Source organism: Lactuca serriola, chromosome 3 (assembly GCF_051521515.1).
Source record: "Lactuca serriola cultivar US96UC23 chromosome 3, Lser_US96UC23_V15, whole genome shotgun sequence".
Lineage (NCBI taxonomy): Eukaryota > Viridiplantae > Streptophyta > Magnoliopsida > Asterales > Asteraceae > Lactuca > Lactuca serriola.
The window spans coordinates 171,874,644-171,889,855 of NC_136410.1; the positions used below are offsets into that span (position 1 = coordinate 171,874,644).

Here is a 15,212-nt window from a genome sequence, read left to right on the forward strand (position 1 = left end):
CATTAGGATCAGTACGTGGGGATCGACGCGATGGGATATATTGTTTTAGAGATATGATATATATGTGTTAATGATAATAGTAGTTTTGCAGGTTTAAGATATACATTATTATCACATTGTGGGATTAAAGACCCTATGTATCTCACCAAGTTTTCCAACCTGACCCACTCAATTTATATGTATCACATGTAGCAATGTAAGACTGCTGAAGACTCGATTATGATATTGAGAGAAGACCTGCAATACAGTTCAAGACCGATAGGTCTTTACGTTGTAACATATGTTGTGTATCCGTTATGACATCTCTAGAGTTGTATTACTTTGAGACAATATTTTATACTCAAATTGTTTTAATATACTAGGAATTTCCACATAAAAGATATTATGATTTTTAAAGCATAAAGAAACTTTTTTCGGTTCTAAAAATCGAGGATATCAACAAAAGCCACAAGTTGGCAACAAAAGGAAGAAAGTTGCCATTAAAAAAATATTATGATTATATTAATTTAAGGGGGTGTTTGGATAGAAAAAAAAAGATGCTTATTGCTTATTGCTTATTCTTACCGCAATAAATTAAGTTTGAGTGTTTTGATAAAATTCTTAAAAATCAGTTTATTGTATTAGAAACAAACTAAACAATCTAATTTTAATAAGCATCTTCCCATTACTTATTGCTTATTCATACCACAAATAAACTAATAAGCAATAAGCTAATCCAAACACCCCTAAATACTCATGGATTACTCAATTTCCATTTAATTTTTAAATAAAACGTAGATATTATTTTTTCCAAATGCTAACTTCAATTAAACACATGAAACACAGTTCCATCGGACCTGATTCATAATTTGGGCCATAAAAGCCCATAGGCAATGCCGAGTTACAACTTACACAAGACACGTAAGCATATTACCAAATACCTGAATTTCGATTCGATCCGAAAACACTCCTGTCAACGATATCCACGCGATCCATTTCACCCCCTTCGTGTTTACCTTCTCATCCTTGCTATTTCCTGATCTTGTTGATCTCCATTGTTAGGGTTTCTCGAAGGGTAGTCTGATCATATCCAATTCAATTCGCCAGTAATTCTCTTTCAATCAGACAACATGTACGGATTCGAAGCTATGACCTTCAACATTCACGGAGGTTACCTCGAAGCGATCGTCAGGGGCCACAGATCTGGTTTATTGACCGCGTCTGATTACAACAATCTCTGTCAGTGTGAAACTCTTGATGACATCAAGATGCATCTCTCTGCCACCGAATACGGTCCTTATCTTCAAAACGGTATAATTACAACTTTATATTTTACGGATTTAACATTTCCGTTGATTCGTTAGAAATCGTTTTTATTGAATTCGTGTAGAAGCTGCCTGTCACTCTACTTAGGTAAGATCAATTAATAAATGAATGGACTTAAGGTTAATTCCAAGTCATTCATAATCATTTGATTTGTTGCTAAGCTTAGTTTTGGCAAAGAACGAAGATTAGATCACCGTATCTATTCGGTATTTATGCAATTACGATCGGTTCCACGTCTTTCATTATAATTTGGTTGGTGAGTGAGCTTAGTTTGAGCGGAGAACGAAGATAGATCGCTATTCATACCACAGACTGGTAGCGTGTGAAGTTTTTGTACTAAATTCAACGCTTAGCTATAAGGATATTGTGCTGATTGATCCACCAATGGTTCTTCATTGATTGCTAATCTTCTGGAAACTAGATCGGGAGACTCTCGATGTACCTCCACCTTGATTGATATGCTCCTTCCATGAAATGAATCATTTTTTTTTTGCTTGAAACGTAACTATAAAGAAAACGTTTGCCAATTTGAGGTATGAATTACTGCAATTCACCAGAAATATCTATTCTCCAGCAAGCATCTCCATTTGAATGGATTTTACTCAATGAGTAATAAACTTATTATGTCTGAAAAGTTGTGGGAACTGGGAATTATATTCTGGACATCTCTCATTTGGTTTTGACAAAAATGAAAATGATTAAATAATAGAAGTGTGTTTATTGACTTTCATTTAGTCCTACAAGGATGAATCTTTTTAACAGAGTTAAGACATTAATGCAGTTTAAAGCAGTAAAAGAATATTTGGCCCATTAGTATCGACATAGATTTCTAGCTTTCTCCTTCTGAATCATTTAAGCATGTCAGATGATCATTGGTTTATCTTTACATATCTTGCTTGTAATGATTTTTCTTGCAGAGCCATCACCATTGCATACAACTACAATCGTAGAGAAATGCACTCTTAAGTTGGTTGATGAGTATAAGCACATGTTATGCCAAGCAACTGAACCTATGTCAACCTTCTTAGAGTACATAACGTAAGTTTATTTTCTTGTATTCTAAGAGATACCCATAGTCATACCCCTTCTCTATAACCACTATATACATTTAGATTCTCTTTTATCCTTCTGAAAATTCTCTTTTACTATAATTTACATGTAAAACAATGTCATAGAGTGACAAGAAAGTTGATTTATCTAAATTTACTGGAACCTAAAATTTCAGATATGGTCACATGATTGACAATGTTGTCTTGATTGTTACTGGAACCTTGCATGAGAGAGATGTTCAGGAACTATTAGAGAAATGCCACCCTTTGGGAATGTTTGACAGGTAATTTTAAATTTCTTCTCAAAATTATTTCTAAATTTTGCTCTTTAGCTAATCTTTTTCTGTTTGTTTCTCCAGTATTGCCACCCTGGCAGTTGCTCAAAACATGCGTGAGCTTTACAGATTGGTGCTTGTTGATACACCACTTGCTCCATACTTCTCTGAATGCATCACATCAGAGGTATATATATATATATATATATATATATATATGCTTATTAAAACTATACAAGTTACACATAATCTAAAACATTAAAATGAAAATTAATTCCATTATCTGATTACATGCAGGATTTGGATGATATGAACATTGAGATTATGAGAAATACTCTTTACAAGGCATATCTTGAGGATTTCTATCGATTTTGCCAAGTAAGCATTTGTTAATTATATTGAAATCTGAAAATGTTTTTTTTCCTGTATTTCTGATCTCCAACTTGAATTTAAAAATAGAAATTAGGTGGAGCCACTTCTGAAATCATGTCTGATCTTTTAGCATTTGAAGCAGATAGGAGGGCTGTTAATATCACCATAAACAGGTTCTTCAACTATTTGAAAACTTATTAGTTGAATTTTTTGTTTATGTCATTAAATAATATCCAAGATTTCTTTTTCTTTTATAATGAGTTGGAAAAATCCAACTCATAAAAAAACTCATTTCACCATTTTCAACCCCATTTCATGTTTTTTTTTTTTCAAATGATTACTTTTCTTCTATAACATTATTACGAATTTTTTTTGATTTCTTATTAATAGTATTTATAATAATAGTATTTATATCTTGTGTTTTTCTGGATTAAACCTCAAATTTATTTTTTGCCTGAAAAAGACCTTGTAATTTTTCATTTTTTCTGAAAAATCCCTCAACTTTTTATTTTTTTTCCTGAAAGAAACCCTCAACCTTCTAAATGCTTCCAAATAAACCCTCTAACTTTTTTATTTTTTCCCGAAAAAACCCTCACATTTTACAAATTTTTTTTTTTGCAAAAAATGACTAAAAGGGCCAAATCGGAAACAATGAAAAAATACAAGGTCTTTTTCAGCAAAAAATAAATTTGAAGTATAATCCGGAAAAAAACACAAATTATAAGGTCTTTTTTGAGATTAACCCTTGTTCTTTTTTTTATTCTGTCCTTTTAAAAATATTATTAATTTTTTTTTTGTTTAAGTAGGTATCAAGTACAGTATTATATTTAATTTAAACCAATAGAGGTATCGTGAACTTCTTCATTTGTGGAAAACTATTTATTCCTTCAAAAAAACAATTTCTTGTATTTAACCATTTTGGTTGTTGATGTTTCATATGATATTTTTCCTGTATTTTAACTATTTCATGTAATTTGCTAACTATATATTTAAAAAGTGAAGTTATTATTTAAAAAAATTATTTTTTTTATCACATATGCAGCATTGGAACCGAGCTTACTCGAGAAGATCGTAGGAAGTTGTATTCTACTTTCGGTTTACTGTAAGTGAATATGATGATAAAATTTTTATAAATATTTCCTTATTTTTTACTCAATTAATTTCATTTCCATTTTGTGTTCAAATAGTTACCCTTATGGCCATGAGGAACTTGCTATTTGTGAGGACATAGACCAGGTTTGTCTTTTTCTTTATTATAATAAATAATAAATTCTATAATTCTAATTCAGTTTTTTTTCTCTTAAATTATAGGTTCGTGGTGTGATGGAGAAATACCCTCCTTATCAACCAATCTTCTCCAAATTATCATATGGAGAAAGTCAAATGCTTGATAAAGCTTTCTATGAAGAGGAGGTCAAGCGACTCTGCCTCTCTTTTGAACAGCAGGTAAATTACAAATCCAGTCCCTGTGGTTTACTCAAAATGGCAAGTTTGGTCCAATTTTTAAAATCTTGTGTAAGTAAGTTTACATTTCGTGATTGATGATTTTTTTGCAGTTTCACTACGGTGTGTTCTTTGCATACATGCGGTTGAGGGAGCAGGAGATCAGAAACTTGATGTGGATATCGGAATGTGTGGCTCAGAATCAGAAATCCAGGGTTCATGACAGTGTTGTTTTTATATTTTAAGATGGGGAAAAGCCAGGGGCATTTATGTAAATTCAACCACTTCATCATGCTGCAAGTGAGTGCAGAGGGTTGCAAAATAAGTCTCTTGTGTATGTTAATTTTTGTTGTTTGGGAGAGTTGGTTATGTATTGAAAGATATGATAAAATTCAATTATTTGTTATGTAATATGTAATCTGAATTCCTTTATTTGAACCTGGTTTTGATAACCAACTTTTTATACGCACAATAAGGGTTTATTTTTATAGAATCTAATTTAAACCAATGAGGAGTTATTACTTAGTTGTAAATTAAGCACACAAAATGATTTTGCAAAACAAATATATCTACTTTTCGAGGTCGATACTATTTTTGTAATCATGGTTGGATTGTTGAAAATGAGAAATCAAATATCCTATAACGAGAAAGGTTTATTAGTTCCAACTAATTTCTATAGATTTTCTTGATTCATTTTAAGTTAGCAAATGAGAAATCAAATATCCCTATAACTTTTGTTCCTCTGTTTATTAAATCAAGATAAGTATTAAAATCAAACGAAGAGAATACAAAGAGAGAAAATGACTGAGTTTTAGATATTATTTTATATTATTAGAAAGATGGATATAAACAAATTTCTCTTAGTAAATGGATATAAATTTGGGATTGTTTACATTTATTGTTATGATGAGAAGGTTTATTAATTCCAATTAATATCTATAGTTTTTATAACAATGTATTTTAGGATGAACTAGGATTTTACTGGCTGCGTTTTGCAGTGACAAGAACGGATTTAATTAGAAGAACTAGTTCAGTAGCAATATAAGTTTAGGAGAACTTAAATTGTCAAATCAAAAAACTTAGCGACCAAAGCCATGCTTAGAAACATAGGACTTAAGTTGTCAAAGCACAAACGTCAGGGATAGAGCCATGCCAAGAAAAAGGCTTAAAAATAAGCACGAACATATAAAAGTTTTATGTTGGAACGTAGATAAAGTCAGTGGATAAGAAAATCAGATTATATATAGTATGAGGAAGAACTCTTTCAAAGCCGAAGAGGAGGGTGTTGAAAGTGATATTTTCTAAAGTTGAGGGTTGGTAAGTATAAAAAAAATCACATTATATGTAGTACAGTGTAAACACAAAAGTTTAGAAAATAAAATGGGTATAAATTACAATTTAGAAAGTTTTTCAAAATTAAAGGGGTAAAATGTAATTTTGAAAATAGAGGATATAAGGTGTTGTATTACAAACTAAAAGGAAACACATGATAGAAATAAAAGGAAAAGGGTCTAAATGATAAAAACCAAAAATAACAAAAATAAATATTTTTCTTAATTATTTTTCACAAAGTAGCCTAAAATTAAGAAATTTCTAATTTAGTCGACGAAATTGAAGGCGAGAGCATTTCGCCTGGGATTTCAATCTTTGGGTTGTTATTTAGTTGTGCATTAACAAAATATATTTAAACCCTAAAAAATTTCCAACTCATTTTCACATTTTAAGTGTGGAAAATTCTCTTTGATTGCAGAAGATGAGGTTTCGATTAACAATATTGTAAATACTTTTATCTATCACTTTCTTGTTTGTATTTGATCATACAGGCTTGAACGTAATAGTATTTTGTAGTTATTTTGATCGCTTTACGGAAAAATATTAGAGCAAAATTGCAGATGACATTGTCATCTGTGATTGTACAAGCAAATGACCATGCCATCTACGATTCTGTTTTTAGCACACTTAAACCATTCGTGCATTAGATCCTTGTATCACATAACCGTTTGTGCTACAAGGACTTGTAAAATCGAAAATATGATAAGAGGAAATTGCAGATTTGATGACCATCTGTGAGTATACACCCTTTAATGCACAAACCATCTGCTGATAAATACTAACTGCTCGGCTACCGATCCAGGAGATCCCACACTAACATACACAAATTACCCTAATCAGAAATAGGTTAAAAACCATAACCATGGGCATAGATTCTAATCCAAACTCCTAAGGTTAGGGCCCATTCACCTTACCCATAATGGGCCTAACCAACCTTGGCCTATAACACAATAATGGGCCCTAAATCCCAAAAGGCCCAACTCATGCCACTTAAGGCCCACAAACAGAAATCTGAGGACCACCTACCCTAAATAGGCCAAAGCCCAACAACTAGCTAAGGCCGAAAAGTCCAAAGACGAACCAAAGTCCAAAAGCCCACTGAAAGGCATACGCTCGACGTACGAGTCCACTTGCCAGTACGTGTTGCGTACCCTTGGTACGCCCAACGTATCGAGCTGCTTACCACCTTAAGCGATTAGGTGCTTAATCCTTACAGCCATACGATCCAACTTTCAGATCTCAACCATTATGGGATTCTAAGACATAAAGTTATCAACTGTATGCGTTAGCATGTCTTAATGGAACCCAATATCCACTTTTGTCCAACAAGGCTCACAATAAGGACTTGCTTTCATGCATGGGCTCATATCAATCATCAAGATGACATTTTTATGCATCTAACACCTCAAAGGGACTGAGATCTAACATCTCTAACTTATGGAGTTGCCCAAACTCACAAAAAGAACTCATAGGACCAAAATGAACTCATAAACAAGCCCTAAACTCTAATAACCAAAATGAATCATCAATGTAAGAACTTTTTACCTTCAAAAGATTCCTAAGTTGATGTACACTCTGGATCTAGAAGCTCAACCTCAACAAAAGCTTGATCTCCAAGTTCTTCTTCTTGAAAACACATCAAAATGCCACTAAAGTCACTTCCAAGCTAAAAAAGCACTCATAATGGTAAACTAGGGTTAATGGGATGTGAATAGCAGTGGAGGCTGATAAGGGTAAGTATCGAAAGGTCATAAAGATGCTTAAATAGGGCTCATGCCCTAAAAATTAGGGTTTAATCTTTTGTTGAGTACACCCTGCGTACACCAAATACGCCCAACGTATGTGGCTGATGAGGGTAAGTATCCAAAGGTCATAAAGATACCTCAAACTCTTGTGGTTGGTGTAGATGGTACATCAGACCCCATATAAATAGTGTCTCCAGATCTTGAGGGCAAAAACCACATCCCCTAACTCCAAATCATGTATGGGGTAGTTCGCCTTGTGAGGCTTCAGCTCAAAGCGTAAGCAATCACATAACCCCTCTGCATAAGAACAACTCCCAAACTCGAAATAGAGGCGTCACATTAAACCAAAAAATCATCCAAACCATCAGGAAGTGCGAGAATTGGGGTCTCACACAACCTCTGCTTCAAATTCTCGAAAGCCAATTTTTGATTAGGCCCCCAAGAAAGATCACACTCTTATTCGTCAAACGGGTCAAAGGCACAACAATCTTGGAGAAATTTTGGATAAATTTCCGATAATACACTACGAGACCTAAGAAACTCCGAATCTCAAACGCAATCCTCGATACCTCTCAATGCATCACAACCTCGATCTTGGCCGGGTCCACCAAGATTCCCTTCAGGTTGACGATGTGCCCCGAAAACTGCACCTCGCGCAACTAAAACTCACATTTGGAGAATTTGGCATAAAGTCTCTCCCTCCTTAGGGTCTCTAAAAATCACACAAATGTTGCTCGTGCTGCTCCTTGGTCTTGGATAAGACCAAAAGATCATCAATGAAAAAAATCATAGAGTGATCCAGCATCGGCCTGCAGACCCGGTTCATGAGATCCATGAACGCTGCAGGTGCATTGGTGTGTCCGAAGGGCATCACCATGAACTCATAATGACCATAACGAGTCTTGAAGGTTGTCTTCTGTACATCCTCATCTCTAACTCTCATATGGTGGTACCCTGATTGCAAATATATCTTGGAAAACCAAGATGCACCCTAGAGTTGATCAAACAAATCATCAATCCTTGGCAGTGGGTAATAGTTCTTCACCGTTAGCTTATTCAACTCCCAATAATCAATGCACATCTTGTGCGAACCGTCCTTATTCTTCACAAATAGGATCGGTGCTCCCCACGGAAAGCTGTTCGGACGAATAAAACCCTTGTCTAGCAGCTTTTGCAGCTGCATTGAAAACTCATGTATCTCAGGCAGTGCTACGCGATACGACACCTTGGCTATCAGAGCCGCATTAGGTACCAAATCAATCCGAAACTCAACCTGCCTTTCAAGAAGCACTACTGGCAAATCCTCGGGAAAAACATCAGGAAAATCCTACACTATGGGTACCATGATCAAATCTGTTGTGGCCTCAACCCGCGCGTCAGAAACATAAGCTAAGAACCCATAACAACCTTGCTAGAGATATCTCCTGGCCTACACAGCTGAACATAGAGTTGACCCATGCGAAGCTCTCTCACCAGTAATAACCAATTCTCCCCCACTTGGGGTTCGAACCCTCACCAACTGTCGCTCGCAATCAATCACGGTCCCATGGGGCCCGACCAATCCATCCCAATGATAACCTTTGACCCTCTCAATGGAATAGACACCAAATCAATAGAGAACCTCTCGCCAAACATGTTTAGGACATACCCACTTAAAACCCTTGAAGCACTCATGGTACGGTGATATGCAATATCCAACTCCAGAGGGGAATCCAAAGTCCCTAGAGCGTCTCAAAACTTCTTGTTGAGTGTAAGAGATATAAAGGATCGGGTAGCCCCCCGAATCAAACAGAACATGAGTAGACAAACCTTGACCAAAAAGGTCCCTATATAAGATCATAATAAACATAAGAATAAACAAAGGAAACAACAAGAGGTAAGGTTAGAACACATACTAGTCACTACAACCGGTGTTGCACGAGCCTCATCGGTGGTCAATTGAAAAAAACTGCTCTTCACTACAGGAGCCTCCGCCTTGCCCTAGCGGCCATCGTTAATCCTCAAGGTGGCTGGTATAGGCACCACCACCGCTTACCTGGTCAATCTCGGACAATTGGCCTTTTTATGGTTGGTCTGATTGCAATGAAAGAAAATCAAATCCCTCTTGGGGCAATCGTTGCTCAAGTGGCATGACTGGACACAACTGAAACACCCCGAACCTGCTACTCGACAAACTCTACTATGCGGCTTGCTACACTTGGCGTAACAGACCCAACCCTACTGGCCTCTGGTGTGAGTATTGGAGGTCTTGGACCTCTTGGCCTAACCCACAGTTGTTTGAACCTTCTCCAGTTTCTGTTTTGCCTAGAGCTCCAACTTAATTTTCCGCTCGTAGGCCTTTTTGATCATGTCATTCAGGGTATTACACCCCGAGAAGCTCACGAACTCCCTCATGTCATCCCTCAGCATATCATGATATCTTTTCTTCCTTATCCCTTCATCCGCAACATACTGCGGGACTATTAATTCCCTCTCCCTAAATTTGGTGGTGATCTCCACCATAGTTTCTGAAGTCTAGTGAAGATCCTGGAATTCCCTTGCCAGCTGCTGCACCTTTATAGCTGGTGCAAACTCCCTAAGGAATCTCTGAACAAAGTTCTCCCATGAAATCTATACCACCCCTGTCGTCCCTGCAACTTATGTAACCTCATCCCACCAAACCCGTGCCCTGTCCCTCAGTAAGCAAGACGCGAATTCTACATTTGCCTCCTTAGGGCAAAAGCTCATGCACTGAGCATTCTCTATGTCAGCAATCCAGCGACAACTAGTGATGGGGTCCTTAACCCCAAAGAACTCAAACGCTCCACATGCCTTGAACTCCTAAAATAGGGGAGTTCGCACCCCAGTCTGCCTTGCAAAAATCTCGGCTCGGAAAGATCTGATCCGCTTCTTCATGAGCTCCAAAACCCCCTCCTTGATGGTACCAAAGATCACAGGGTAGCGTCCAGAATACCACGAGTAACCTTGGCTAGAATAAGCCCATGTAGACTCTCATCAATCGGATATGAGCCAGTGCTAGAACCAGTACCTCTTGATCCCAAACGAGTGACCACCATCCTCAAAATAAACACAAAATATAAACAATTAGAAAACACTCGAGGGAATCTCACAACACACAGGCACCCTTAGGATTCCCAGATCTACACTTGTCTTAGGTACAAGTCCTGTGTTTTCAGTAGTACGGGCCTAATACTACCTTCCACACCTACCTGTAACTGTTAGATTAGGAGTCTAAGTCTATACTTATAATTGGTATGTACTTTACCCGATAGTAGCATTGTCTATTTCGGGTTGCCTTCACCAGAACAATCTGATAGGATGGATATTTGAGAAAGAGGCTAGTTGTGATTTATTAATATATTATGAATATAATATATTAATTAAGAAATCATATTATTTAATTGGTATTAATCAAGAAATTAATTTGGAATTAATTTAGTGATCAAAAGTGACTGATTAAATTAACAGGGATTGATTATGTAAATTAGTGATACATATAGTTTAGGCTAATGATCTATGATTGGTTTGAGTTGGACTAAGCTCATGTGAAAATCCATTAAGTGTTAGTCCAAATGAGTTATTGGATCATAAGCCTAAGTGTTAGAATTAGGGTTTAAATATGACTCTTGGAATTCTACACTATATATGTAACTCCTTAAGCCCTAAAATTGGACACACTAGCATTCTAAGCAAGAGCATGGCCGATTTTAGGTGTCTCCTAAACCTCTCTTATATTCATCTAATTGTTATTGGTGCTTTTGACTTGTTTGAGGCATCACACTTGGGGCGCTAAACTCTTATAAGGCCAAGTTCTACAAGCTACATCAAAAGGTAATCTTCTAACTAGTTTTTTATGATACATATATCAAAGTTTCATGCTAGTTAGGCTTCATGCTTTGGAAAAAGAATATTGCATGTATAATTATAAAAAACTTAGATCCAAAGCATTAAGGTTGTATGTGCACCATAGGGATGTTAGAGTACATAAAAACCCATCAGCGGTATCAAAGCCATGGGTGTTTTCTGTTATATATATATATATATATATATATATATATATATATATATATATATATATATATATATACAATTGTATTGTTTTCAAAGTTGAAAAATTATGATTTTTGTTGTCTGACTGCTGGACTCGACGAGTCCAATGAGTGGACTCTATGAGTTGACTCATATGACCATGAACTCGACTAGTCCATAGCCTGGCTCGACGAGTTGGATCATCTGTTAGCAGAATTTTTGAGTTTTTGGTCTGTTTTGGATTAGTATCATTACCATAAACTGTTTTGGTTCATAAAATTCGTTTTTAATGATATGGTAATGGTTATCCTCATCCAATAACATGATGGTTGTCAAATTTTAAGATAATTACTTGATTTTGTGAAAAACTAGTTATTTGTAGAATTTGAAATTATCTTGCTATATGAGTAGTATTAGGTCAAATTGGTAAATGATAAATTATATGATTACTTTTGTTAGTTAAATTTGATCTAAATGTTTATTGAAGAGTTTCATAAATTGCCCTTAAATTATGAAATATGAAAAGTCTCATTCATGAAACTTTAACTCTTTAAGTTATGGAATTCAAAAGGTCTTGAAAAGTTTCATAACTTGCCCTTAAGTTATGGAAATTGGAAAGCCTCATTTATGTAACATTAAATTTTAAAACTCAAGAGTTTTTGAAGAGTTTAAAAACTTACCCTCAAGTTTTGAAATTTGAAGAGTCACATTTATGAAACTTTAATTTCAAACTCTAGAATTTTAAAAGTTTAAATTCAACCATATATTATTATAATATTAAAAGTTTAATACTTATATATATATATATATATATATATATATATATGTATAAGAGAAGTCAGTCTTACCTTTAGTAGGCCTCATTCACGAAGTTAGTTTATAAGGGGTGTTTACGGAAGCGACCTATAATATGACCGCCATTGGATATCTACTCTTATCCACCGCACTCTTGACTAGTGGAGGGTCGTTAGCTGAATGGGTAGGATAGGAAATTAATCCTCATTAATATGTATAATGATTTTATAAAGTAACTAAACTTTCATAAATTTCTAATCTTAGCTACTTTAGGAAAAATGTGAAGTTGGTGCTATTCCATGAAATTTCACTTTACAACTTGCTAAGTCGTTAGTGGAGCATGTGTGGTTAACCGACACATTAATTTGGGACTGGAAAGAGTGGCAAAGGGTAGCTTGATGTTAATCACGGATCAATGAAGTATGTTTGGTTAACCGGCACATTGATTATGTGATAAGTAACATCAAGAGTACCAAGCACATTTGCATGGTTATTCACACATTGTTTGTGATCCTCGGTATCCGAGTCACAAACTTGAAATGCATAATCGAGATTTAAACATGCAATTGAAATGTTCAATGAATCTCAAAAGAATCTAGGAATTTCAATTTATTTAAAACTTAATAATCAATTTCGTTTTTCATGGTGGAAATTGGTAAATCGTCATTTACCTACCTTCAAATATTTTACAATTGGATTACGGAATCCCTCTTCCGAATTGTAGAATATTGTGTCTACCCATCGTTACAGTACCATATCCAAGCTTCAGGATACTGCGAGGAGGCGAGAGATTGAGATGGAGATCCAGATGAGGGAGCAGGGGCAGGCTCCCATTTAGTCACAACCTACAACGAAGCGGTTCAAGCCCACTGATTCACAATCTGGGGATAAAGGGGCCGTAATTGTGGCAAGTACAAAAAGGTTCATGAGTGTGTTTTTCGATCTTCTTTTGGGTGCCACAAATGTGACAGGGAGGGACACATTGCTATGGATTATCGTCAGCAGGACCCGCCGATGAGCACCACGATTTGTTACCACCGTGAGAAGGTTATCCATGTGAGGACCAACTGTCCCTTGCTCATTGTGAGACTAGCACATGCTCCAAAACCAACTACTTTGAGGATCACATATGGATGCCAGGGAAGGGAAGAGCCCCCGAGGGCTCGGGGTTGTGCTTTCCAGCTCACAACGGAGTAGGCCAAGGAGGCTCCAGACGTCGTTAATGGTATATTTTCTTTTATTATTCTGTCAGTTATTTTATGTTAGGCTTATGTTTATGATTCTGCTACGTAACTTCTTAGTGAAATCCTTGCCTGCTCTTGTGCTTTTTAACTCGGGTGCAAGTTGGTATTTTATGTCTCAATCTTTCAGTAGGAGTTTTGATATGACTCTTGGAGAGTTGGAGTGTCCATTGCTGTATTCTATCGCAAACGGACATGGGGTTTCTGCATCAAGCATTTATCGGGGTTGCGTTATGGAGATTTTTGGGGTGTCTTACCCAATTGATCTGATCCCTATCCCCATGGGGGATGTATGCGTGATAGTAGGGATTGAATGGTTGAGCAGGTTTGGTGTGATGATTGATTGTGAGGGTTAATGGGTGGTAGTTCGAACCTCAAGTGGTGGACAACTGATTATTTATGGAGAGGGTACAAGGGTTGGATCAAGCTTTTGTTCTACAGCTAGGACACGACAATATCTTCAACATGTTTGGGTTATCTAGCATATGTGGTTGACGCTAGGGTCGGGAAGGAGGCTTCGGTTTCAGATGTGTCGATAGTCAGGGAGTTCCTAGATGTGTTTCTGGAGGATTTTCTTGGTGTGCCTCCTAAGAGGCAGGTTGAGTTCATGATCGATTTGGTCCCCGGTGCGGCCCTAGTTGCTAAGGTACTGTACCGAATGGTCACCGTCAACCTCATACAAATATCTCGGATCGGGGCGCTTTCCACCCTATGGCTCAACGCGTCGGCTACCACATTAGCCTTACCCGGGTGGTACAGGATCTCACAATCGTAATCCTTCACCACATCCAACCATCTCCTCTGTCGCATATTCAAGTTTGGCTGATCCATCAAGTACTTCAGACTCTTGTGGTCCGTGTAGATGGTACACCGAACCCCATAAAGATAATGCCGCCAGATCTTGAGGGCAAATACCACAACACCCAATTCCAGGTCGTGGGTGGGATATCTCGACTCATGAGGCTTCAACTGCCTCGAAGCATACGCTATCACATGCCCCCTCTGCATAAGCACCGCCCCTAAACCCGATATAGATGCATCACAGAACACCACAAAATCTTCCATCCCTTCCGGGAGTGCAAGCACCGGGGCCTCACACAATTTCTGACGAAGGGTCTCGAATGAGGACTGCTGCTCCGGTCCCCACGAAAATGCAACGCCCTTTCGGGTCATCCTAGTGAGTGGCACGGCGATCTTGGAGAAATCCTTGATAAACCTGCGATAATACCCAACCAAACCCAGAAAGCTCCTGATCTCTGTGGGCGACCTCGACACTTCCCATCTCATCACTGCCTCTATCTTGGCCGGATCGACCAAAATTCCGTTCTGATTAACGAGGTGCCCTAGGAACTGGACCTCTCGTAACCAGAAATCACACTTGGAGAATTTGGCGTACAGCCTCTCCGACCTCAAAACTCCAAGAATCTCCCTCAAATGCTCCTCGTGCTGCTCCCTAGATCTCGAATATACCAGAATATCATCAATGAAAACGATCACCGACCGATCCAACATCGGTCTGCACACCCTGTTCATGAGGTCCATGAACGCAGCTGGGGCATTGGTGAGCCCAAAAGGCATCACCACAAACTCATAATGTCCATAACGAGTTCTGAAAGCAGTCTTCTG

The 15,212-nt window shown here is 37.1% G+C and overlaps 1 protein-coding gene across 1 annotated transcript; it reads left to right on the forward strand.

The window, feature by feature from the left end:
- Positions 1-900: 900 nt before the first annotated feature.
- LOC145093366 (V-type proton ATPase subunit d2) lies at positions 901-4,876 on the forward strand. Its single transcript, XM_079031477.1, has 10 exons — positions 901-1,290; positions 2,223-2,343; positions 2,531-2,638; positions 2,714-2,816; positions 2,927-3,007; positions 3,089-3,174; positions 4,044-4,103; positions 4,189-4,237; positions 4,313-4,447; positions 4,558-4,876. Exons 1-10 carry the CDS (start codon positions 1,110-1,112, stop codon positions 4,687-4,689), a joined length of 1,056 nt encoding a protein of 351 aa, XP_078887603.1. The 5' UTR covers positions 901-1,109; the 3' UTR covers positions 4,690-4,876.
- The last annotated feature ends 10,336 nt before the right edge of the window (positions 4,877-15,212 follow it).

Coding starts and splice junctions, on each gene's coding strand:
- LOC145093366 (XM_079031477.1), top strand. CDS start 1,110: ATGTACGGATTCGAAGCTATGACCTTCAACATTCACGGAGGTTACCTC. Junction 2,817..2,926: donor CTGAATGCATCACATCAGAG/GTATATATATAT, acceptor GATTACATGCAG/GATTTGGATGATATGAACAT. Junction 3,008..3,088: donor ATTTCTATCGATTTTGCCAA/GTAAGCATTTGT, acceptor ATTTAAAAATAG/AAATTAGGTGGAGCCACTTC.